Source organism: Hypomesus nipponensis, chromosome 16, assembly GCF_054491055.1.
Source record: "Hypomesus nipponensis isolate SF chromosome 16, ASM5449105v1, whole genome shotgun sequence".
In the NCBI taxonomy this organism is placed as follows: domain Eukaryota; kingdom Metazoa; phylum Chordata; class Actinopteri; order Osmeriformes; family Osmeridae; genus Hypomesus; species Hypomesus nipponensis.
This window is the reverse complement of record NC_140376.1, coordinates 7,665,001-7,691,337: the sequence shown is the minus strand read 5'-3', so window position 1 is coordinate 7,691,337 and position 26,337 is coordinate 7,665,001. Positions and strand designations below refer to the sequence as shown.

The 26,337-nt window shown below is 47.7% G+C and overlaps 3 protein-coding genes across 3 annotated transcripts in view; 2 read left to right on the top strand and 1 right to left on the bottom strand.

The window, feature by feature from the left end:
- Positions 1-1,026: 1,026 nt before the first annotated feature.
- Positions 1,027-8,740, top strand: lpla (lipoprotein lipase a). Its single transcript, XM_084675506.1, has 10 exons — positions 1,027-1,300; positions 2,380-2,582; positions 3,041-3,220; positions 3,852-3,963; positions 4,483-4,716; positions 5,144-5,386; positions 6,438-6,558; positions 6,779-6,961; positions 7,069-7,176; positions 7,272-8,740. The coding sequence occupies exons 1-10, from the start codon at positions 1,207-1,209 to the stop codon at positions 7,321-7,323; spliced, it is 1,530 nt and encodes a 509-aa protein (XP_084531632.1). The 5' UTR covers positions 1,027-1,206; the 3' UTR covers positions 7,324-8,740.
- Positions 8,741-11,774: 3,034 nt separating this feature from the next.
- lpl2a (lipoprotein lipase 2 a) lies at positions 11,775-16,590 on the top strand. The gene is made up of 10 exons (XM_084675495.1): positions 11,775-12,013; positions 12,979-13,175; positions 13,564-13,743; positions 13,918-14,029; positions 14,336-14,569; positions 14,928-15,170; positions 15,413-15,533; positions 15,796-16,011; positions 16,176-16,283; positions 16,386-16,590. The coding sequence occupies exons 1-10, from the start codon at positions 11,914-11,916 to the stop codon at positions 16,405-16,407; spliced, it is 1,533 nt and encodes a 510-aa protein (XP_084531621.1). The 5' UTR covers positions 11,775-11,913; the 3' UTR covers positions 16,408-16,590.
- A 1,274-nt stretch (positions 16,591-17,864) lies between these two features.
- Positions 17,865-26,337, bottom strand: part of LOC146254650 (disintegrin and metalloproteinase domain-containing protein 10) — a 27,479-nt gene continuing 19,006 nt past the window's right edge. The window contains exons 9-15 of the mRNA XM_084675494.1: positions 25,445-25,608; positions 23,076-23,247; positions 22,754-22,898; positions 22,257-22,440; positions 21,469-21,568; positions 20,827-21,047; positions 17,865-19,897 (exon numbers count right to left, since the gene is read on the bottom strand). Coding sequence (XP_084531620.1) covers positions 19,796-19,897; positions 20,827-21,047; positions 21,469-21,568; positions 22,257-22,440; positions 22,754-22,898; positions 23,076-23,247; positions 25,445-25,608 — 1,088 coding nt within the window. The 3' untranslated portion in view covers positions 17,865-19,795. The remainder of the gene's footprint in view (positions 19,898-20,826; positions 21,048-21,468; positions 21,569-22,256; positions 22,441-22,753; positions 22,899-23,075; positions 23,248-25,444; positions 25,609-26,337) is intronic.

Here is a 26,337-nt window from a genome sequence, read left to right as displayed (position 1 = left end):
TTAATTTCACATTTACGTGCAAAAGAGGTGCATGCAAGTAAACGAAACTCTAAAACTGTTTTGTTGCCAGCATGAAATGGAAATTGTGTTTTTAACATCTGTGTTTCACTGTCGCAATGGAACGCATTTAGCCTACCAAGTAGTTCTGTCTACATCTCAGAACAAAGGACATTCGTCGCGCACACTCTCGGACTTCTTAGACTCGTGGCATCATTGTTAGTCCACCGAGCTTTGCTATTGTTTCCAAATCCCTTTGCAAGTAACCGTTCTACAAGACCAACCAATGAGCAAGCGGGCTTCTCAACACACCCAGACCCTCCGAGCACAAGAAAGTAAAGACATCTTCAGTCCTGGCCAGATCTTTGACGCGAAAGCACTGTGGCCCCTCAATCGGTTCCAAATAATAATTTGCATGTCAAAACTCGCCATTCCATAAACCCAAACTCTTCAATCTTTGTTGATATAAATCTACTATAAAAATGTATAGAAAAATCCATAACAATTTTCTGATAATGTTCTGGAATTAAAGTCTAATTCAATTTCTTTAATTCAATTTTCTATTTATTTTTGTTTATTATTCTCTGCCATATTGGCTAGTGTCGGACAAATCATAGCCAGTTTAAATGTTGTCCTATTTAACATGATCTCACAAAATGCGAGTGTTTTTGAAATGGGAAATCATTGGATGACGCTGAAAAAAGAATATAACTTTTATTAGGCTACCTACTTTTTATTGACTATTTAATTAAGATGTAATCACATGTTGTGCAAGATTATGTATATATGCTATATAAGGTATTTATCACATTGTCATAACAAGAATATCATCGCATAATAACCCATGCAAATTACAACTAACACATGTTTGGCCTCCTCCCCCAAGCATGGGGTCGTTCGTGCTGGCGCAGGGGGAGTTGTGAATGATTTCAGAGCTAATAGCAAGTTTGGAAAGGGTTCAAGCCCAGCCCACTTATTCCAGACCAATGGTGAATGTTTATTCAAATGAGCGCCTCATAAAGATAAGTTAGAGCGCAATTGTGGCAGACTTCATAGAACCTTTAGCCTTCACCGCAACTTAGAACCCACTCTTTGGCCGGAGTCTGTCTAAAAGTGACCCGTGTAATTGGATATACCACTGTTAAAACAAAATTCAAGGAACTTTTTATTCGGGACCTGTCAGGGGAACAAACCAAGTCCAACAATAATATGGGAATGGAAAATGTTTATTTGCTCACCTTTTGGATAACTTTGTCAAAAATCTGTGCAATCCTTTCTTTTACCAATGACCCAACTTTTCTAGGTAAGCATTTTTGGTTATTCTAAAGTGTTCCTGCAATCAACATTAAAAAGCTTGGTTGCAAAAATACAAGACTAGCTGCAAAAACAATGACTTGCAATGTTGAATTGCAGTCATAAAATAAACACCAGTGTTTACGGGAGGGGCATAATTAATTCAGTCCGCTGCGAGTGACCGAGAGTAACCCACGCAGCGATCCGGGCTTTGATGAGGGACTCCAAACTTTCCCAGTTGCTCAGCCGGGGCGCAACATTCTTGAAATAGTTTATAATCACTTTAATTTATTTAAGGTCTGTTTTTTCAGACTTTGTACGATTTTAAAGACGTTTATATTCCATTTTATTTACAAATGGAAGAAATGTAGGTCCATTTGCACTTTAAATCTATTTAATATTTCGTTTTTTACACACATTCAGATGTAAAATTTCAGCACTTTATACTATTATATATATTTATTTATTATTATACTACAATTTAATTGCGAAAACTTGATTCAAGTAACTAAGATTCAAGCTGGTTAATGCATGTGAGACAAAAGGGGGCGATATCCTACCTCATAATAGAAATAGCCTATCAAGTTGAAATACATAACAAACGGATTCTGGATTTAGTTTTATTGTCACCTTTCTTTAATAGATGTATCTGTGAACTTATCCAATAAAAACATATTTTCACAATGATCTGCTAAAATTGGGAAAACTATATTGTTGTAGTTTAAAATATGTTACACCAGGGGCCTGTTCCATATTCGGTAAACTCGCTTTATGGAACAGGCCCCTGTATATAACCCATAAATGCTGGAAATGTATTTTAAATGATGATAACATATTTGATGACTGGATGTTTTAGATCTACATGTCCAAGTTTACTGAATTAAGACCAGATCTATTTGGTAGACTTATGGAAAATACTTGTAATAGGCTAAATATTTGTCGTTTGTACTTAATACTCATTACTCAAGATCTCAATACTCACTTTTTTGCATAATCAACATAACCCAAAAGTCTATGACATAACCCAATTTGAAATAACCCAAAAGTCTGACATCATCATTATGCACCTAATGTGTCTCTGTTGTCCAGGTAACACCACGAAGAGCCAAACGCTCTCCACCACTCCGGATTGGCTCTTGGACTACACTGACATCGTGTCCAAGTTCTCTCTCCGCACAGCTGACACCCCCGATGACGACTTATGCTACCTCGTCCCCGGCCAACCGAAGACCATCGCAGAGTGCGAGTTCAACCCCGATACACAGACCTTCGTCATCATCCATGGCTGGACGGTAAGTGGAGCTAGCTAAGAGTTGTCGACATTACATATAGCCATGCTTTGCGTACTTATTTAAACATCCTTTTTTTCTGGAGCCATTAATGCTCATTTTATGCTAAGTTTGGGGCAAAGTCCACCTAGATCCTCTGAAAAACTGGCTCTGTAATACTATCATTACCTCTCCCTTCTCCCCTTTACCCCAAAACAAGTTCAGCAATTAAACAGCCTCATAATGAGTAGCAAGCCCAATGCCTAACAATAAAGTCATCATAACCAATCATGCTAGCCGTGACCCTGCCGAAGCCTGGCCAGCATCCAATCAGAGCACTGACTAGACAATGAGGTGAAAGGACTTGAGCATATCGGGTCAGAGGATGACCTGATCTTGGTTGTCTGTGTCTGTGTGTGTGTGTGTGTGTGTCTGTCTGTGTGTGTGTCTGTGTGTGTGTGTCTGTGCATATGCGTTTGCAGATCACCGGGCTCTTTGAGAGCTGGGTGCCCAAGCTGGTGTCTGCCCTGTACAAGCGGGAGCCCAGTGCCAACGTCATCGTGGTGGACTGGCTGACCCGCGCCCAGCAACACTACACCACCTCCGCCGCCTACACCAAGCTAGTGGGCCGGGACGTGGCCAAGTTTGTCAATTGGATACAGGTAGGCGCCTCCTTCTGAACAAATACTAGTTGTAAATATTAAAAAACAAGGAGATTTTGTGAAAAAATACAAGTGGAATTTGGAATTTTCTATCAACACATGTAATATCTAAAACCCAAACATGATACAAATGTTCCCTATTGGATTGGGAAAACCAGGAGGGACTGGTTTAGTTGGAAAACGTAGGGAGAGTGTCGGAGAAACAGTAGTCTAGTTATCGTGTCTGAGGTACATTTCAGCCTCCTCAGAAGTCATGTTGTTGTCGAATGTGTAGCTGATGAAGTCATCTCTGAACTGCAGTGGAGGAGGTCAATCTCCTCTCTTGGTTATGACGTGATACATAACCTAACCGTGTTTTTTAACGGCCGTGTTCACCCAGCAATAGCCAGTCATTACAAGGCTCACTGCTAACAAGAACTGCATGTGGAGCTTAGAATAGGCCATGGATCTGAGATGATGAAACGGCTGCTCGAGATACAATACAGATCTGGTTTCCTGGACTTTGATTGAGTGTAATCCTCGACTATAATCCTTCATATCCTCCATCTTGAATGTTGGAGTCTGACCAGAGTTTGGTTCATCTGGATCTGGTTCATCTCTTCTCATCTCCTCCACCCCCCTCCCCCTGCAGAAGGAGCTCCAGTACCCCTGGGAGAAGTTGCATCTGTTGGGTTACAGCCTGGGGGCCCATGTGGCAGGCATAGCTGGAGCCCTAACCGAGAACAAGGTCTCCAGGATCACAGGTACACACGCCAAACAATCTGCCTCTCCTTTCACCTCCTCTTTCTGTCTCTCTTCCTACACCACCCCTAGACCTGTCTGTCACCACCAGATACCTGTCTCTCTTCCTACACCACCCCTAGACCTGTCTGTCACCACCAGATACCTGTCTCTCTTCCTACACCACCCCTAGACCTGTCTGTCACCACCAGATACCTGTCTCTCTCGTACAGCCTCCACCTCTCCATGTAACTCTGGGGTTGCCCCAGGATCAGGATTGATCTCTTATCTTTATCCTCTTCCCTCCTTCCCTCCTTCCCTCCTTCCCTCCTTCCCTCCTTCCCTCCTTCCCTCCTTCCTTCCCTCCCTCCCTCCCTCCCTCCCTCCCTCCCTCCCTCCCTCCCTCCCTCCCTCCCTCCCTCCCTCCCTCCCTCCCTCCCTCCCTCCCTCCCTCCCTCCCTCCCTCCCTCCCTCCCTCCCTCCCTCCCTCCCTCCCTCCCTCCCTCCCTCCCTCCCTCCCTCCCTCCCTCCCTCCCTCCCAGGTTTGGACCCGGCAGGACCCAGCTTTGAGTACGCCGACTCGCAGAGCACGCTGTCCCCAGACGACGCAGAGTTTGTGGATGTGATCCACACCAACACCCGGGGCTCCCCCGACCGCAGCATTGGCATCCAGAGGCCCGTGGGCCACATCGACATCTACCCCAACGGAGGCACCTTCCAGCCGGGCTGCGATCTCCAGAACACCATGCTGATGATCGCCTCCTCCGGCTTCCAGAGTACGCACTTCACTTGATTCTGCCATACTCTTGTACTCTGTTCTACTCTACTGTCTAGTCTACTCCAATGTACTGTACTGTACTCTAGCACCAGTATTCTTACTTCCGATGTCACCAAGTGTTTCTTCTCGACACCAAAGAAACTAAAATGTTGCTTTTACACCTTTACTACACAGCTGTACATTTTCAAGAGGGGGGTAGCTTTGCATTACAGACAGCCTCAAGAGGCTTTCTAACCCTCATAAGAAGCGTCAGTGTCTACAGTCCAAGTCTGTGACATCATAGACTAAACACACAGATCCCGCCATCTGGCCTGTCGCTCTTATACTTGGCATGTCAAGAGACAGGACAGGGGTCCAGACCCAGACAGTGCCTATCACCGGCCTAGTTTCACGCCTGTTTTCCCCGCCCCTCCTACCATCCCCAGACATGGACCAGATTGTCAAGTGTTCCCACGAGCGCTCCATCCACCTGTTCATCGACTCCCTGGTGAACGCGCAGCTCCAGAGCATGGCCTACCGCTGCAGCACCAAGGAGGCCTTCAACCAGGGCCTGTGCCTCAGCTGCCGCAAGAACCGCTGCAACAAGATGGGCTACAGCGTCACCAAGGTGCGCACGCCGCGCACCGCCAAGATGTACCTGAAGACGCGCGAGGCCATGCCTTACAAAGGTGAGCTGGCGGAGGAGGGACGGGGTGGGGGGGATGGGGGGAGGCAGGAGGAGGGGGTGGGAGAGGAGGGGGGGGGGAACGACCGTGGATTTCAAAGCTGAGTGGGAGGAGGGCTGGTAGGGGAGGGAGAGATGCAGAGAGATACAGAGATGGGGAGAGGGAGATTTCAGGACGGAAATTTAGACAGCTTCTTTTTGAGTTTTTCATTCTCAAATTCAAACGTGTTCATAACAACGAGTAAACAATATTTGATTTGCGGGTAGTAGCTGCTGTCTTCAGGTTATTTTGATTTGTTATTCTGCTGCTGAATGTAGTTATTGTGCCTAAAGCTGAGAAAGCCTAATCCAACTTTTAGAGCCTTTTGGAGTCTTAAACAGCCTGTGCTTGTTACATAAGCACAGCATGTCTCGCATACACAGACACACAAATTTACACACAAACGCGCAATCGCCACACACACACGCACACACCCACGTCCGCACATGCCGCACGTCAGTGTGGAACCACGAGGAGAAGGCTAGCTCGCCACGGCCTTGTCACATGACCCCGGGGCCCGCTGGGGGTATTTCCGTGTCGGGGTGAGGGTAGGTTACTGATTTACAGGATACTCTGCACAGCTGGCTCTTTCCTACACTATTTTGGCACCGGCACTCCATGTTCACTTGGCGCACAGTATGTAAATGATTCACAAACTCGCCGGGAAGCCTGGCACAGCTTGGTGAGAGGTGTAAGAGGACCTTCCCTCTCCCAGAGACTAACTATGGGCCTGATCTGAGCCGGCTGGAGGGTGATGAGGAGGTGACGTAAGAGGTACAGAGGGAGATTATGTGGGAGAGCAGGCTGAAGACTAGGCAGGCAGGACGGGATAATGACCACGAGTCACCGGAACGACGAGCCCAGCGAGAGGGTTGTGTCGGAACTGCACAGGCCACAGGTGCGTGTCAGCGTACGGGCCTGCGCGCCAGAAACGCTCACCCCTCCTTCTTTCTCTCTCCGTCTCTCCCTCTCTCTCTATCTGCCCCTCCCCCCTCCCTTCCCCCCCCCCCAACAGTTTTCCATTACCAGGTGAAGGTGCATTTCTTCAGCAAGAACGAAATGAGCTTCAGCGAGCAGCCTCTGCGAGTGTCTCTGTACGGCACCAAAGCAGAGAAGGAGGACATCCCCCTCACCATGTACGTACCGGCACCAGAGTCACACCCGCACACACCACACCTGGCTACCATCCCACGCACACACCCTCACATCAAACAAATCCTGCATGACAAACTTTGTTTATTTATAGTTTCAAGAGAGCAAAATAGCCAACGCCCTCCCACACAAAAAAAAACACTGGCCGCTCTCTATGTATAGTGTACTGACCCCCTGACCTTTCCTCGACCCCTGACGCCCCAGGCCCTTCCTGAACGGTAACAGCACCTTCTCCTTCCTGCTGACCACCGACACGGACATCGGCGAGCTGATGATCGTCAAGCTGCGCTGGGAGAAAGACGCGCTGCTCAGCTGGTCGGACTGGTGGGGGAGCAACAAGTTCCACATCCGGAAGCTTCGCGTCAAGGCCGGCGAGACTCAGTCCAAGTGAGTCGTTCGGTTCGATTCAACTCCTTCGCGTTGTTGTCGTTTTAAAGAGGGCTCTCTGAGCGTGAGACGCGCGGTGCCTGACTTCCTTGTCTGTGGACGTTCAGGGTGATCTTCAGGTCCAAGGAGGGAGAGTTTGCGTACCTCAGCCGTGGGGGCGAGGACGCCGTCTTCGTCAAGTCCAAGGAGGCAACCCTGAGTCGCAAGGAGAGGAGGTAAGGCCCATATCAACAGCGGACACCCGCGTCCTGAAAGTCCTTTTAGTTTGTTCTTAGTTGTTGACCCCCTTTCTCTCTCTCTGTCCATCCAGAATGCACAGGCTGAAAACCGAGGGAAGCCTTTTCGAAGAGAACGATGCTTGAAGCAGCCCTTGACTAGATCGACCCCCCCACCACCCTCGCCCCCACCATGTCCGTCCACCCCAACCAAAGCCGAGCAGGACGAGTGGGAGAACTTTCCGGCACAGTTACAGAGAGGATACGAGACTTTGCATATCCCCTTCGCCGCGCGCCTCTGCTTCCCTTCTGTCCGATGTCATCCCGCCTTCTCCTCCTTCCGCTCCTCCTCCCCCTCTTCATTCTCTTCCTTCTTGTCCTCCACCTTCTACTCTTCCTCCTCCTCCTCCCTTTTCTCTGCCTTCTCCATGCTCCCAAGCACAGCCTGAACCACCTTGTCCCGTTTGGAGTCTGCTTTGGGTTTTTGTCTTTCATTCATCGTTTCACGCAACAGTCCAACCACCCATCCATCCGTTTATGACCAATATTCATGGCAAATGTTACAATTGCCTCGACCACATGCCAATATATTTGTCTTTAAGAACAATGACTAACTTCCCTTCGGCAACATATCATTTTTTAAGTCCTTCATTCTTGCTGTTTATGTCTGCCTTGTTTGAACTATGGATGTCTCTACATCTAGGTAGTATTTGCCCGTGTGAGCTTGATCGATTGTTAAACAGGTGGAAAGTGATAGGCATTGCTTACCAGGCATTCATGCTAAAATAATCATGGCTAACGTCGCTTATGTTTATTGTGCCGCAACCACTAACGCTACATTTGCTATATCACAATGCGGCCCAAAGATATTTAGCTCTTTTTTGTGTAAATAGCTTTTCTCAATCAGTATTATATAAATATGGGTAAAAAATGTGTTTATCGATGAGTGAATGCATGCTTGTTCTTGCCTGGTTATTGTGTCTGGCACGGGTCACTTTAAGGGCTCTCTGTTCCCCGCAATCCCAGTGGAACATTCTTGAAGGTCAAGAATAACATTGTTTTGGAAATATTTTTTTACCCACATAGATCTGAGGTTATGTGCTAAATTCTGATTCCCTAAAGTACCTATATGTCCTCCTAAATGGGTCAATGATGTAATGTGTGAAGTTCACTAAAATGCCCCTGTTTTTGATGGGTCAATCTGTTATCTGGAACTAAATAAATCTAATGTGTAAATGTAAAGCCTTTTGCAGTCACTGCATTGTAATCTGTGAACAACCCTACATAATAACCATATTACATCCAGGGAATATCTCATTCTATTTATTGAATGTACCTGTACATGTATATATTTGTATATTAAGCTGTAATATATTTGGCCATGTTTCCAATGCTGTCAATCTGTGTTTTTTTAGAAGAAGCATTGTGATTTTGTTTTTTGCACGCTTGGCTTTCTGTGTAGCTGATCAAATCAGACTCCATGGCCGGTTTACTTTATGAACTGCAATGCAGTGCACTGTATAAACAACAACACCATACTTAAATAAAGTGAATCCAATCCACACTCGGGTATTCTGGCGGTCATTATTCCATAATTTAGTATATGCGGACCCTGCAAGTCCTTGACAATGGGGATTTCCAGTCCTTGAGTATACTGCATAGGGTGGAGAAGCGACAGTTTGCTTCAGTTAAGCTTAAAGGTATGTATTTAGAGAGAAAAAGATCACTGGAAAACGCCCAGTGAACGTAGTGACATACAGTAGTATGCCAGGATTTTTGTAAACAAATCACTTAATGAAATCATTCAGCCGATACAAAAGCGCCGAACGACATACCTGGCGTGACCACATCAAAGGCAAGGAAGATTCTAAACCACATTGGAAAAACAGTAAGGCACCACAGGAGACAGCTGACTACCCCGTCATTATGATGGGTCATGAAAGCCAGCTCCTGTTTCGCTTCTCTCCGCTGGATTCCTGACATAACTCATAACCGTGTTATTACTCCGATGGCTCCCACACAGAGCCGTCATTGTGGCTCAGCTGAGACCTGCCGCGCACCGCGAGCTGCGGCTAAGACTCCACCACCAGCCCGCTTGGTGACCTCCAAACTCTGTCTCCTCATGCAAAACAAGTTGTGTAATACGGAGCACGCCATCACACAAGCAACTTGTGCATTCCCTGTACTCCCCATTCCCTTAAATTTGGATTAATTTCGTGGAAGCTTTCCATCTAATTGCGTCATTTCATTGGGTAATCCTTGGAGTCCATTGAAATGTTCTAAATCCAACCCTAGTTTCTGCCATGAGATAGGATAGTGTTATAATGTGAGAACTCTATTGTGGATCGTGAGGAGATTTAAGGCCCATGTTGGATCGAATGCACTCTGAAAGATGTCAATCATTCAAAAAAAGCTTTATAATGACACTTGTCGGTCCATATATCAACACTCAGGAATCCCCCCCCCCCCCCCGAACCACACACACTAATGGAATGATGAAAGCCCCTGTTCTTTTCACCTGACTTTAAAGTATTTGAATGATGTATTTGATTTGTGTCAGACTTTGGGGAGAGGTAGATAGCGTCGTCTTTTTGTCTACCTCCATAGGTCACACACGCCTCCCATTAGCGTGTGCATCACCAAACATTTTTGTGACACAAATGACTCACAGTAACACCTCCACTTTACTCTGACCATAAGAGCTCCAACCCCACCCCTTGACTGTGGGAAGACGTCCTGTTTGTGGAACAATCCATGATAGGACAGTTGTAAGTAAATCCTCATAAAGCAATACCAAACCCAAGCAGGGGGCCTCGTGGGGGCTCTGTTTACTTCTCCCAAACTCCCCAAACATGTTGTTTTGTTCTCCTCGACCAGCCCTTTCCTACCCCTGAACTGAATCTGCTGTTCAACTGGACCTCGATCCGCTCCCATCAAAACAAACGACATCATCGGCGTCCCAGGCGCCCCCAGCTCCTTCTCTCCCACCCCCGGACACGATAGACGGGCGGCTCGGGGAAAAGCGGCTGCGTCTGTTTTTGTTACGCTGCTGTTCCCGCTTTACAAGGAAACTCGTGGACCCGTTCCTAGAAGACCAACATGCCTGAGCCAACTGGAGAGCATCAGGAGGAACGACCACTTCTGCCGGGATGAGATCGAAGCCAGTAGTATGTGTGTGGGTGTGTGTGGTGTGGTGTGTGCGTGCGAACACCTGTCAATGGTGAGAGATTCCGCCATCAGAGCCAAAGTCTGCGATGTTTTCAGTCGGGGACAGCATAGGCCTGTGTGTGTCTGTCATCGGTGGAGAGTCACGCTCGAGTAACAATCCACTTGACTGAGACTGGGCACACTTGCATTGTTAAATACTTGAAGGAACGCAACACACGTGGGCTTGGCGGGTGATAATGTTATCAGAGTGACTCAGCGTGTGTGTGTGTGTGTGTGTGTATGGTGTGTAAACACTTCAGGCGCCTCGTGGAAAGCTCGCCCGCGTCAGGTTACACTGCAGTAGCCTCGTGCCAGTTACACCCCAGCACTCCCCATTCACCCACTTGACTCCTCTGTCGTTTGGTAACAATGAATGACAGAACAATAGTGATCCAGCAAGATGTGACAATGGTCACTGTGGTACAAAGTTAGATCACCCTATGAAGCGTATTAGCTGCAAGGGTCACCAGGATTCAAATCCCAATAACCAAAACAGACCTGCAGCCTGCATCCTTTAGGAGCGTAGATGAGGTGCTATGATCAGTACCTATCGGGTTCCTTATGACCAGCGAATCAGAAGTGACATCAGATTTGTAGGAAGATGCCTATCGCCTACATTATAATAGTGTGTTTGTGGGAAAGTTCAATTTCTCAGCAGTGCTGGCCTCCAGGCTTGGACGGAGGGACTTCTCACTGTATACCGGGGTGGGCAGGCATGGGCCATGTTTGAAGGCAGGGGCCAAGGTTGAAGCCAACCTTTGCGAAGGCTGGGGGGCCTATGTAGTAACTAGCTGACCTTAACCCTGGCCCCTTATCACTGGGCCTCCTGCGCTCAATGGGCTTGTTAGACTGCTCTGGTAGACGGCTAAAAATGTCAGGGCTTGAGATCCAGGGTGATTTTCTGTTACCCGATGTAGCCTGGGGGAAACAGAATGTAGCCTGATGTGTAAAACATGCAGTGGATGAGCTGCAACACTGAAGTGCTACACGTAAAAATCTCAGTGGAGAAGATGGAAAAACAATGAGTTACCATTAAATCAGACTCCCTCACTATTAAACTTTAGCTTATACCCCATGTTGCTTTAAATGGCAGTATGACCTCGCTACAAGTCAAAACGAGGGATAGATCGGACTTTTTTACATCGTATGACATTTGGACAATTTCAGTTTTTCCAAAGCCAAACAAATAATACGTTTGACCAGATGTCTCATATTAAAATCAGCATAGAGATATTTTCCTTTAAAAAAGTATGGACGAGGGACATCAGATGCAATAAAATCCACGAATTATTTACTTTCTACTCACGGCGCATCCCCGCCCGGGAGAGAGCAACCAATGAGTTTGCAAGAGGGTGAGGTGCTATTTAAGAACTGAGCTGTTCAAGGTGGCTCAGATATCAACCCTCTACGAGCGAGTGAGCGCACGGGAATTATTAAGCACAGGAGAACAACCTTTAGGACTACAGTTAATAATTAAGACAAGTTTGGCATCTTGAAAACGTGTCCCCCAAAACATCCGGTGACAAAGAGATGAAGGGCTGGCAAGTCCAATGTCTTTTCTTTCTTGTGTTAAACGCAACTTTTCTTCATGTGACCTCCTTGGAAGAAGAGCTTGCTGATTCTATATTTGGTGAGTTGCAAGTTCACTTTCTGGTTTACAGAAATACATTATTTTGACATTTGCCCAGTGACAGTCAAAGATGTAGCATGCTCTTTGAAGTTCGCTAACCGATTTGATCGGTGAGAAACAGGTGTCGATTTCTGTAGAGAGCGACTGCATGCCCCCTTGTGCATGAGTCTTTATGAGATGACGTTGCCAACGTCTTTATAGCGACCATAGAACACTTTATACGCCCACCAACTTTTATGAGTAAATTTAAAAGTATTTTAGGTAGTGTAGACAGTTTGAAAATATTGTGTGTTCAGGTTAATAGACAGTACATACAAACGTATGGCTGTACATTTTATTATCCCCAAATTGAAGAAAAAAATGAACTGTATCCTGTTAATTTATCAATTTCGCATTTAAGTCCAACCAACTATAGTCAGATCATTTCAGTAATCCCCCCCCCCCACCCACCCAGTCAGCTGAGCTGGACTGCAGGGTGGCTGATGCCTGTTACTGAGCTATTCTTTGAACCAGCTAGCTAGGGAACAAAGCTGGGAAACCTTGTTGTTCTAAGGGGCCCGTCTAGAAGCCTGAACCCCAGTAACCTCCCTGATCCTCTCCCAGGCTCAGCCACTAAGGGGCCTTCAGATGCTGGGCAGTCAGGCGTCACCAGCCAGCCCTCCAGACCTTCAGCCCTCAGCTTAGGGAAACAGCAAGGATTTACCTTGATCGCAATACTGATCGCTAAGGAACTAAAGAATGCAACCACACTTTTTTTTCTTTAGTTTAAGATGAACTTATTTTCCAATAGAATGTAATATCCTAGTTAAATAATGAATGGAATAGAAATGGAATATTCCATTCTACCGTTGGAAATACATTATAGTCCACTCAATTCTGTTTTGGAAGCCCGGAATACTGACTCTGTAAGACTACATGGTCTCTATTTGCACATAAACCTTCATCCATCCTCTTTCCCCATTCAGGTAACCTCCTGGACCCTCTGAAGGACCTGTTCGACCATCCGGATGAGAGCCATGGAGCCAACGCCAGGTTCTCCCTTCGGAAACCCTCGCAGCCCGACGACGACCTCTGCTACATTGTCCCAGGGAAGCCAGAGACCCTCGCTGCCTGCTCCTTCAACAGCACCACCAAGACCTTCCTGGTCATTCACGGTTGGACAGTACGTTTTTCTCCCTTTATTCTTCATTAGGTTTCGTTAGCTGTGACCTAACCTGGCAACCGCTAACCTTTGGATTTGACCCCGTTTGGTTCTTCTAGCCGGTCCAAGCATGCCTAACCTGCTTCAGTGTGTTGCTCAATCACTGGTCCAGCACTTCAATCCTTAGTCTCACAGTTATAGATAACCCTTTATTTCTACTGGATATCCTCCCAAATTCCTCAAGACTCTTTTGACGGTTAACAAAAGCTTGTCTTAGAAGTATGCACCAGGACAGGCCTGGATAGGCTTGGAGAAGTAGAGAAGTACATTTATATTTGTGTTTGGATATCCCTGTTGGTGACAACCCACATCTCTCTCTCTTTCTCCTTCCCTCCCTTCCCCTTGTCAGGTGAGTGGCATGTTTGAGAGTTGGGTGGCCAAGCTGGTGTCGGCCCTGTACGAGAGGGAACGAGATGCTAACGTCATTGTGGTGGACTGGCTCACCACTGCCCAGAACCACTATGTGGTGGCCGCCCAGAACACCAAGATGGTGGGCCAGGAGATCGCTCGCTTCATCGACTGGATGGAGGTGGGTCCATCTAATGATTGCCTTCATCAGAATACCCAATGGCATATGATCTGATGGCTCCATCTCAAACTTCATCTATCTTTCATCCATCTGTCCATTTATCCATCCATCCATTCCTTTACTTACAGTATTTGTGACAGCATGAACTTAACTTGCATTTTTGACTACTTTCAGGAGACCACCAACATCCCTCTGGAGAACCTGCACCTGATTGGCTACAGCCTTGGAGCTCATGTGGCAGGGTTTGCTGGAAGCCACGCCTCCAATAAAGTGGGAAGAATAACAGGTAAACAGCTGGTTGGGGCCTTCACTGACTCTGTTTTTAACTAATTACAGCTGTCTTTTTATTGGCATATTTTCTTTTAACCACTTTTGTAAATGACCTCTTTCTCTCCCTCTCTCCCTCTCTGTCTGTTTGTCTCCCTCTCTCTCTCTCTCTCTCTCTCTCTCTCTCTCTCTCTCTTTCTCTGTCTCTCTCTCTTTCTCTGTCTCTCTCTCTCTCTCTCTCTCTCTCTCTCTCTCTCTCTCTCTCTCTCTCTCTCTCTCTCTCTGTCTCTCTCTGTCTCTCTCTCTCCTCTGTCTTTCCGTGCAGGCCTAGATCCCGCGGGGCCAGACTTTGAGGGGGAGCACGCCCACAGACGTCTGTCCCCAGACGACGCTCACTTTGTGGACGTGCTCCACACCTTCACCCGGGGCTCCCTGGGGCTCAGCATTGGGATCCAGCAGCCCGTGGGACACGTGGACATCTACCCCAACGGAGGGGGCTTCCAGCCGGGCTGCAACCTGCGGGGGGCCCTGGAGAGGATCGCCAATTTGGGATTGTTTGGTGAGAATGTGTTCAGGCTCGTTTTCAAACCCTCTGCTTCACGTGTTTTTCACAAATGTTAATCCCATAGACATCCCACAGTGCTGTAGAGGTGCAGCGTGTCTGAATGAAGAATGTAGGGTTTATAGTTGTGAACAGAGAATAATTGGTCAGTGACACTGGAAAAGCATAGTGCCCTTGCCGAGACAGAGGGCAGCCAGTAAAAACATCTCAATTTCCTCACCTGGAATCACATTTCTGTTTAAACCTTGTTTTAGCTGTAATATTAAGCTAATAGTATTGGAGCTATGTCTGTTTGGCAATTGAGTCTTTAGCGGGCAGTCTTTGTAACAAACCCCCCCTCCCTCTCTCTCCACAGCCATCAGCGACGCAGTCAAGTGCGAGCACGAACGCTCCATTCACCTGTTCATCGACTCGCTGCTCCACGAACACCAGGCGGCCCAGGCGTACCGCTGCGGCAGCAACGACATGTTCGACCGCGGCGTGTGCCTCAGCTGCAGGAGGGGCCACTGCAACACGGTGGGATACGACATCGGCAGGGTGCGGCGGGCACGCGACGTGCAGATGTACACCAAGACGCGCGCCTCCATGCCCTTCAGAGGTCAGTAGCGGGGGTCAGAGGTCAGGAGGGTTGAAGGTCGAGAGTGGGAGTCGAAGGAGATTAAAAACGGATGTAGTCAATACTGATATCAATACGGATATAGCCTTTAGACTTTGTATCATAGCAATTAGCTGGGTCGTGAAATCCTCTATTTCATTCTTGCATGTATTTCAGGACCAGGGTGTTTTGCTTGTTGTCATGTCAGTGTTGTTGCTAAGGTCCGCTGTTCTGCCCCTTTGCAGTCTACCACTACCAATTGAAGATCCATTTCTCCAGCCAGGTGAACCGGTCTGAAATGGAGCCCTCCCTCACTGTCTCTCTCTTCGGGACCAATGGAGAGGCAGAGAACCTGGAACTCGCACTGTGAGTAACTGCTGGACACCTTTGTGATATATCTATATCTGTGGAACCCCATGGTGATCTTAGTCATTTTTGAGGGCAAAATGCACACCTCCAGGAAGGTGGTCTTTTATTTTGAATGAACAATATCTGTTTCATGATATTAGTCACCACATTGTTTATATTTGTAACCTGAGTTGATGTCTGAGGGATTTGTAATTGCATATTGCTCATTGTTGTGTCTTAATGGCAACCCCTTTATTTTGCTCCCCTGTCATTGGTACAGAAAAGAGAAAATTGCAACCAATAAGACCCACTCGTTCCTGCTGGTGACAGAGAAGGACGTTGGGGACCTCATGATGCTCAAATTTAAGTGGGAGGAGTCTGCCAGCTGGTCGGCCTCCTCCGTGCTCAAATTGGTGTCTTCTTGGTGGTCAGGTGACTCGGGCTCCAGCATGGGGGTCCACAAGATCCGCATCAGAGTGGGGGAGACGCAGAAAAAGTGAGTCTTGATTGAGCAGTCCATTAACCACTTAGACAGGCAGTGGCTCATGCAGTTTGATCCTTTGTTGTTTTGAGAACAGACAGATTTGAGGCACTGGTTAGCAGTAGTAGTGAAACTTGGTTTGGTAACTTTCCATGCATTTCTGTGTTTTGTTCGGCAAGGATGGTGTTCTGTGTGAAAGACTCTCAGGCTCACATCTTGGAACAGGAAGTGACCTTTGTAAAATGCAAGGACGAGTGGAGGTCGTCCGGCAACAGCCCTTCCAGACGGTGAGTCACCTGGTCAGCTCTGACCTTCTTGTCTAGAAGTGTCATTACTAGTTGGATGGTGCAGTCTTTGGAGAGAACTGACCTTGAGTTTTATTTTGACAGGATAACCATGAAGAAGCCCTAACGCTGGAGCCGCCAAAGAACGCCTTCTTCACTGCACTTACAAAAAAGAAAAAAGAAAAAAGAAGCTCAAATTTGTTCGGTCTTTTAGACGATCCAAAGACAGTACTCCATTGCACACAGTGTACAGGAAAAGTCTGTTATTTAAAAGAATGCTATGTGAATAATATTATTTTCATAAACACTGCATTTGTGTCACGTCACTGTAACTGAGTGGTGGCAACTGTATGAGGCGTGGAGCCGGCGGTGGACAGAAGCCCACAGATCCTACTGAAGCCAGGCAGAGCGTCCTGCTTGAGCCCCCCCCTCTGCAAACATCCAGCCCTGACTTGTCAAACACCTGGGAGAGGTGGGGGGAAGATGCAACCCTCGCATCTCTTTCTTCAGTGATTCCGTTCGGAACGTTTCGAAACACTTCCACATCAAGGGGATTGTTTTTTTTTGGTGTGTTTTTTTTAGCTGAGCTTAGTGTCCAAACAGAAATTGTAGAAAGAAAACATGCACAGGTGAAGGTTAATGTTGATTCGACACAGTACGTGGTCCGCCAAGCCTTGGGGGTTTGAGGGCTTGACCAGTTCAAACCCTACTTTCCCCCAAAGCGGATGAAGACCACTTGGTCCGTTACTCCTGGAGGTGAACACCTCTAGAAGCAGTGGTGGTAGCGGTGGTGTTTGGGGGCAGTGGGGCACCATGGGGCCCTGAAAGGCCCCTCGGTTGTCTTCCCTCTCCAGACTGAGCATTCACCATGTCGTCCTCAGTACCGTGCGTGACTGTAGGATCAGACTATGTGTGCCTTAAAGATGGTCGCCATGCAACAACACATGCTTGCTGTTGCAAATGAATGTTGTGTCTAAACCAATGTGGCTTTTTATGTTATTTTGTTTGTTTGATGTTGATCGTTGTAGTGTTTAAGTACATGTTTCGGACATGGAACATGACACCATTGGTATCAGTAAGATCTGAGTTGCACATTATTCCAATAACTGTGACATATTCAAGCACTTGAGCAGCAATGCAAGGAGTTTTTATACTGTTTTTTTAAATAGTAACAAATGTAGTTGTGGCATTTGCGGTAATAACTGATATCAGTCAGTTAACTAAGATCTACTATGGGTTACTACAAAGCTGTTATTAATACTAAGTATTTTCCTGGTACAGTATATTTTCTACCTATCAATAGGTACTGCTGTATGTAAACCAAATATGTTTCATTTGGTGTCGAGAAGGAGGTTTTGGTTTTATTGTGGTTTGTGGGAGGGCACCTAATGCCATTGAAAGAAGTACAATATGACAGCGAATATCAACAGACTCTGCACTGTGAACTATGGCAGACAGTTTATCACTGACAGTAGAATGGATAGTTGTTTTGTTATTCATTGCAGATTCGATTGATGAAAGCACTTGGTGGGTTTAATACTGAACAAATGATATAGAGATTGGTACTGCAATCATTGTGACTCATTCATTTGTATGAATTTTATTCAGACTTTTAATGAAGTGGAAATGTAATGTTTTTGCACTGAAAACAGAGGAAAGGGTTACTTAACCAGTTGCTTACCTGGAGGTCCGTATTGTGTACATATCACTCCGGCTATTCATTCATTGGTAGAACAGAAAAATATTGTATGTTTTTACCTTATGATGAAAAGTACATATTTCTGTATATACACTTAAATGTAAATATATTTCAGTATACCAAAATAAAAATGAGAAATATTTTTAGGTTGATTGACTGTGTTTTGATGAGTGCTACACGTGGGCACGTCTATTGTTTGTGTTGCAGAAAGCTAGTTCAGTCAGGCCACTCACATAGTTTCAACCACTTGCTGAAGATCGTTTTGTATTTTTTTTTTCGTGAGGGGTTCTGTCCAAAACGATGAGTCTATTTTTATATATTTTAAAATGTATTCACAGTAAAAAGGCTACCATGTCATGTTTCCTAACCAAGAAGAAGAACTCTTGCGAAGTTTATAAAAAAAGGGCTTCAGTGTGCCGCACATCCAAACAAACCTAGATTGGTCCCTTTGTCATGTGACAGGAAGTGGTCCCTTTGTCATGTGACAGGAAGTGGGTGTTCTCATGGTCATATCTGCATCAAATCATCACAGTTTTTCCGATTGCTTACTGTAAGTGACATCGTCTTTTATTTCTGTGTCTAATGCAGAAAAGTGTGTTTTGTGATTAGCAAAACACTGTGTGTAGTATTTTGCAAATGGTGTGAGGCTGAGAACGTGCTCATAGTTGTCCAGATCTGGGCTGCTGTTTGGCTCCTTGAGGGTCAGGTTTAACGGTGGGTTATTTACAAAAAAAAGTTGTGTCAAAGCAATTGGAAAAAAACGGTAACATGAACAGCCTTGCTTGAGCTGTCTCAGGCCAGGCTGAGAATACCCACATCTCATAGCCTCTACTCCATATCCACAGTCTACATGTCGCTAAGCTAGTCGGGCTACACCAAAACCCACATTCATACGGTTCTTCCAGTGCACCGAACACTGTAGAATCATGAATCAACCAAAATGAGCCTAAGAGCCTGAGTCTGGACTGGACGCTTCTCCTCCGGGGTCTCCAGACAACCATTTCCCTCTGAAGTGGAAACCTGGACCATAGTCAAAACTGAAATTAGCCCTCAAGTTCAAATACCTATGCAGGACACTTTAGCGGATCTCCGTGGGCTGGATGCAGGAGAGATGGAGGGGAGAGGGTTAGGGTTAGGCTAACCCTAGGGTTAGGCAGGGTTAGGCTAACCCTAACCCTAACCCAACAAGCTTTCAGTGGACAGCTGCCTCTAAATGAGAACAGGCTCAACCCACAGGAGGGTCAAAAAAACGCACGTGGCAACCCCAGTGCATTTAGCAAAACACGTGCATGGGGTTTCTGTGTGTGTGTGTGTCTGTGTGTGTCTACGTGTATATGTGTGTGTGTCTACGTGTGTGGTTCAGAGGGAAGGGGAGCAGGGCTTAGAGGGTTCCTGAGTGTTGATGTATGGACCGACAATTGAGACTGTAAGAGGCTTGTGTTATCGTAAATGCATTTAGCCTATCAGAGGCACCTGGATGTGTCAGTCTTCGGACAGGTGTCAGGAGAATGTCCCAGGAGTTTCTGAACCTACTACAGATCAGCACAGTCTTAAAAATCAATCCAGCCAATATTCACATTATGGGGTTGTTCACTTTCCAACTTCTCCTGCACAATGAATCCTATTGTTGTCTATCAGGACACCAACGTTGACCAGATATGAAGTGTGACAGCGCACTAACTGATGGCATCTTGTACAATTTTCTTTGGTTGAATCCCAACCATCGGTGGTGCTGTGAAGCCATCAGTCTTGTCCTGCAAGTGCTCCCATGACCTCATCAAATAGGGAGGTCAGGTCAGGGGTGAGGGGTGAGGGGTCAGGGGTCACCCATGTCCAGGGCACGTCCAAACACACAGATGATGATGCCCATCACCCCTGACACCACCAGGATGACCAAGAGGATGGCCCACCAGTATGCCTGCAACACAACCAAAGCCTTCGGTCAAGCACAATCACCCAAACACAACACAGACTTACGGTGCTCCCGATACATATATTTAAACACGAAAACGGCGGACCTTTCCCAAAAGAAGTTCAATCAAACGATTCAATATGGCAGAAGGTCAATAGTGTGTTACAGTAGTCCCTGAAACTGAGAGGGCTTACCCTGATCGTTGTTGACATATCATAGCCTGTTGACCTCATCCCCTTGGCTAGCCTTTACCGCAATGACTCTCAACAATCCTTGTATAAGGACATGCTCCTAATAGGTGCCCCATTTGAACACATTTCCGTCTTATTAACCAAGTATTTGGCTTGCAAGCAGAGGTACATCAATAAATCATAAGTAGAAAGATTGACGGAGCTGTGTAGGTCAGGTCGCGTCCGAGGGACAAACAGACATCTGATCGGGGCGGAGATCTACGTAACTCTGGCTGGAGCACGACCCACAGGGCACCTCCTCACCCCAGTGGGAATTCCCGATTCTCCACGCTCTCCTGCCGAACCGCACCTCAGAGCAAAGTGATCGGGGGCACCAGAGGGATGAGCCCCTCATGCAGGACGCTGTGCATGCAGCCCTGAGACACGTGTTGCTATGCTAATGTGTGGCGGGAAAGCAGTCAACACCCTTATGGAATGAGGCCCTCAAGGCTTATTCCGTGCCAACATCTAGAATGCTAACTCTAAAGCCTCGACTCATTCCCGAGACCAAAGATCAAATCCCAGGCACTTGTTTCAGCCCCAGACACTACACTCTCAAACTTTTGGAGTCATGGGAATTGAAATTGTCAGACCATTGATCTCTAGACCTCCAGACCTTTCAGACCCCTTCGACCGTATATTTGTTTTGATCTCTTGACCGATAGATCGGTTGTCGATCATGTGGCCCCCCCCCCCCAAACTGACCTTCATCCAGTCCGCCAAGTCCTCGTAGTCGTTCAGGTGGAGGAAGGAGTTCTTCAGACGGGCGATAGGACCATCGGCATCCAGCAGGCGACACAGCTGGAACATGTCACAGAAGCCCTGATTGGATGAGCACGGCGCCCCGGCAACCAGAGCCACCCTCTTGCCCTGGAACTGACGAGACAGGACAGAGGAGGTGGTGCTGGCACAGGTGTTTGGCTTTTCTGAGGAAGGAAAAGAATATCTTCTTGTATTCAGACTTTTCCATCTTATGCATATGTATCTGACAAAGGTGTACATGTTGTCGATCCTCCTTCAGATTTAATGAGCGACAATGTTTTCATGTTGAAAACGTGGCGCTTCCAACAACGGCACCTGGGTTTGTGAGTGTGGGGGACGCTGAAGTTTCGACACTATAGGCCAGATCTTTGTCACTGGGGAAACGGTCTAGTTTTTTTTTTGCACAGACTATTTAAAGCACGAGGTGAACCTGAACGCAAATTGACACAGACTGCTTGTCATCTATCATAAACTCATTCCACAGTGGGACAGAGGGATGGAGGAAGGGATGGAAGGATTGAGGAATGGGTGACAGGGGTTGGGATGTGTGTGTGTGTGTGTGTGTGTGTGGGGGGGGACTGTTACCGGGTTGCTGGCAGCACATGTGGCATTTCTCTTTCATGGAGTCTCCCGGACAGTCGCACTGCTCCAGGCCATGTTTCAGACACAGAGACGCCGCGCACGTCTGGGGAGCAGAAGAAGAGGGGAGCGTCGAAACATTGGGAGAGTTGGCGAGGAAGAGACACACAGAGACGGAGTGAGAGAGGGAGAGCGTGTGTGAGGGATGGATGAGAGAGGGGTGAAGAGAAGAGGAGAGAGGAGAGAGAGAGATCAGGCCGGGACAAGTAGCAACACGGTTATTCATGGTGTGAAGTGAAATGAAGTCAAACAGCAGGACTGAGACATCCAACTAACTTCTGCCAGATCCTAACTCGTTCTTAGAAAACACTGTTTTGTGTTCCTTCATATGTTCTGTGGGGCTATGGTGGGAGCACAGATTTTTGGCCCAGTTCTTGCATTTCAGGCAAACCCTAGGACCCCTAGCATGCCCCCAGGAGAGACATAGATTCAGGCTGTACAGTGCAAATGTGTTCCAGTTGTTTTTGTCGGACTGAATTCCCTATCGGAGAGTCATTCATCATCATAAACACAACTGGAGAAATTCAGTCATGGTCTTGGAAGATATGGGTGCAGTTGAAAGAAGATACAGGTCCTTCTGACTGGAGCTCAAAGAGCAGGGGTTTAGGAAAGTTGAAGTCTGACCCTCACCCCCAGCCTCTTCTCAAGTCTCAGACCTCAACCCCAACCCCAACCCCAGCCCCCAAAGCCCCAGCCTCCATGCCCCAAACGCCAGCTCCACCCTCAGCACTCACCCCGTTCAAGCAGACTCGTGTGCCCAGGCTGCAGAGGGCCATGTCAGGCCTGGCCTTGGGCTTGGGGCACATGGCAGAGACACCGGAACACACGCTCCTCTCCTCGCAGTCTGATTCCTCCTCGCAGCTCTGCCCAGGGGGCCTGAACACACACTCTGCAGCACAGCACGGGCCTTGGCTGGGACTGACACACACACAAACTCAAATAACAATTCTAGAATGTGCCTCTGGAATGTTGTTTTGAATTGAACACCAATACAGGGGGTGACTGGCTCCTCAATCCCAACCACAGAAATGTTTTCGAATTTCGATGTGGAAATGCGATCTTGCTAACACCACTACCATGGTCCTCCCTACAGGCCCTCCATGGTCCTACCATCACCCCCACGGTTCTACCTACTATCAGACCTTCTTCCAGGCATGAAGAGGAGCACTTTGAGGCCTCAGGTCCTTGCATGGACCCATGATGTGTTCTCTGCATATGACAGTTCAGTTACCTGCACACTTTGTTGGGTTTGAGACGACACTGCACCCCGGCCGCCTCCAGGTTGCTGTAGCAGCAGGGTTCTGTGTCATTGTGGCCCACATCGCACTCCTCCCCCTCCTGCACGAGATGGTTCCCACAGATGGCATTGTCGCTGACTGTCGAAGGAACACATTCACACACACACAGGTTTCACCTCTAGGTTGCTTTTTGAGATACGGACAGTTCGACAGACAGACCGACCGACAGATCTAATGGACAGACAGACAGACAGATCTAATGGACAGACAGACAGACAGACAGACAGACAGAAACAGACAGACAGACAGACTAACCCACAAAGCAATTGTCCTTCTTGAGTTGGAGAATCTTGCTGATGTGTTTGATGCTGCAGGGAGATAACTTGTTACTGTTCTCCAACACCTCGTTGGTGGCTTGAGGGAACATGAGGAACCGGCCTTTCCCTCCTGTTGAACCCAGGTTCCCACAGTTAGAACCCTCGTCGTGCTGGGGAACAGACACGGATACAGAACATCTGAATACGCAACACGACATCGCAGCACAGAAGAACACTTTGACATGCTGAATATGAGATAAAATGACGCACAAACAAACGTTGTTTCTTTGTTTCTTAAAAAAAAAAAAAAATCTGTTGAAAGAGGACATCTTATTTCACAAGGTTGTTGGCAAAAGTCAACAAATGTTCAGCTACCATAATGCTTTGCAGCTTCTGGGGCAGCAAGGGACTCCCCTTAGTGTATTGCTGACACAGTAAGAAATCACATTTGCCCAACTAGCCCAATGTCGTGGCCAACATCAATATTGCCCATGAAACAATCTATAACCGGCCTCAAATAAAGCAATCAATTGATGCACTTTATACAAAGAACTGGCATTCACTGGATTTGAGTCCATAGGTCATCCACTTGTAGTAAGTTCTGCTGTATCAAAGAGTTTATTTCCCCTGGTAACCACAAGTGCGTTTACTTTTCTGTTGGATTCAGATAGCGTTTGGTTCACTTAATCAGGGTCAGGGACAGGCCAAGGATGAATACTGAGTCGCCTACACCGGAGGATCTGAAGGGAGAGCCACCATGTTCTCACAACACGGAACTGGCTGCAAGGCCATGGAGCAGATAACAGGCCCAACCTTAAAGCCATCTCCCGGCCCACACGGAAGCACGTCTCTGCTCATCACAAACTAAAGACGATTGGACTCATCTGCAGGAGAGAGACACCGGGGAGTTTGTTTCGATTCCGTCGAATCAATTGAAAGGAACAAGGTCCGAGGGAAGGAGGTGGACCGCTTTGAAGCGAGGGAGGGGAGGCGGGGAGGGGGATGATAAGCCTGACGTCTCCCTCTCCCGTCTTGTATCTTTCTCTGCGGTCTCTCTCTCCCTCAGCACGCCCTGTGAGGAACGGAGAGTCACTGAGCACGGCATGGCTTCAGTCTGTCCGCGGCATCCGATGAGAAGTAGGCCAAAGGGCAGAGCAACTCTATCCCTAACAGCCCTACCACCCCCGCCCCACATCACCACCACCCACCCCCCACCCCCACCCCGGACTCTTAAATCACAGGTGGAGCCGTCGGCTGCTCTGGATGGCCCCGTTTCCCTCTCCTCCTCTCTCCCCATCACGCCCTGCCCCTCCCCGGACCGCTCAGAGGGGGCCGAGCAGCTCCGCCGCAGCCCCTTGCCAATGTGCCGTTGCGTCTACGGTGGAGGGCCACAGGCTGACATCCAGCAGCAGAACTCATGTTGCCAGGAACGCCGAGGGAGCCCCCCCCCCGCCCCTCAACCCATGGAGGTGTTAATACCCATGCTCGTGAGGCCTCTTTGGGGTAGGGGTGAGGCATGGGCGGGCGGGGTGGGGGGGGGATGTGGGGGTGGTGGGGGGGTTGTTGGCATTTAAGTCAGTGGGAGAAAGGTCACAGGTGGTCCTGGTGGTGGTTCTGTAGGGGAAAGTTTATGTGTGTGCGTGTGTACTTCAATGTGTGTGTGTGACCGTGTGTGTGTGTGTGTGTGTGTGTGCGTGCGTGATGGAAGCTGGTTGCATAAACCTATAGAAGATGGACAGACAACATCTGTAGTGTGGAGACATCAGTCTCCTTTTATGGCAGCTCATCAAAACAGTCTGTGAGATCGGAACAAAACGCTCTGTCTGCAGTCCATGCTCAATATGAACCAGCCCTGTGGGAGGCGTGCTGAGGAAATCGTTCACAATTTGTTCTGGATAAATGCAACATATGTGTGCATTTGTGTGTTCTGCAACCAGGAATGTATACCAAAGCCGATCTGTCAGGGTGCTCAGTCATTGTCAGTAGACTAGGTATCCAGGTCAATCGTGATTCACAGTTCTGCCATGAAAACTGTCGAAATGTGTTAGGGTGAACGAGTACATTTATTGGACAATACATTTGAACCATCGAAGTTACAAGTACGAAGGGGTAGGGATGGATAAGAGGCTGGGGTTCGTGAGTAGGAGGCTAGGAGTGGGAAGGAAGGTTGTGGGTAGTAAGGTAGGGTTAGTAGGTGGGAGGGTAATGGACAGGAGGGTAGGGTTAGGGGGTAGGAGGATAGTGGGTAGGGTTAGTGGGTAGGAGGGTAGTGGGTAGGGTTAGTGGGTGGGAGGGTAGTGGGTAGGGTTAGTGGGTAGAGAGGGTTGTGGGTAGGGTTAGTGGGTAGAGAGGTGGTACTGTACTAACCGGAGCTCCCATACTGTGACCCAGCTCGTGAGCCAAGGTGAGCTGGACGTGCCCGGAGGGCAGGTGGTAGCCGTAGTTCTGCAACGTGATCAGCCCCGTGTTCAGGCTGCTGTTCAGTCCGTCTCGCATGGTGGTGTGTTGGGAACAAATCCCGCCCCAGTTCCCTGAGGGAGGGGGAGCAGATGGAGGTAAGACTCTTCATGGTTAATCACTGTCATGTGCACATCACTGGACCCAGGCCGTTGAATACAGTCCTCTACAGAGCAGAGAGATCAGACCTAATGACCAAGTCCAACAGCACCTTGTAAATATTTGGCTAACCTCTTTTTACTCTGGGTTACATAACAGATTTTGCCCGCCTCCCCGCATTTAGGCCACATACTGTTTTCAAGGGTCTGTATTGACACCCTTGGGCCCATACAGAATAGGTTTACACACTGGCATGCATGCAGGTATGACATGCAGCGGGACAGACAGGTAGGCAGGAACACAGACAGACAAGCATAGGCCAGACAGACAAACAGATAGACAGACAGACAGACAGACTGACAAGTCACCACAGGACTGTCTTTGGTACACCCCATTAAGCCTTCAGCTGGCCTCCTGCAGCTTGCTGGGTTACGTAAGCCCCTCCCACCTCCTACACCCCCACAGTCGACCCGTTTGAAGAACCCAAGTGATATACGGCCCTGGCTGGGAGAGGCCGGAACCAGAAGGGGGCCATCCCATTGGTCCCACTGTGAGGATGAATGGTGGATTACCAGACAACTAGATTGGTAGTGCTGACGTTGGGTCAGGGGTCATGTATGATAGGGGCCTATCAGTGGATCTGTCAGTCAGTGATGAGTCTGGCTTACCCACACAGTCTTGGTAGAATCTGTTTAGAAGACTAG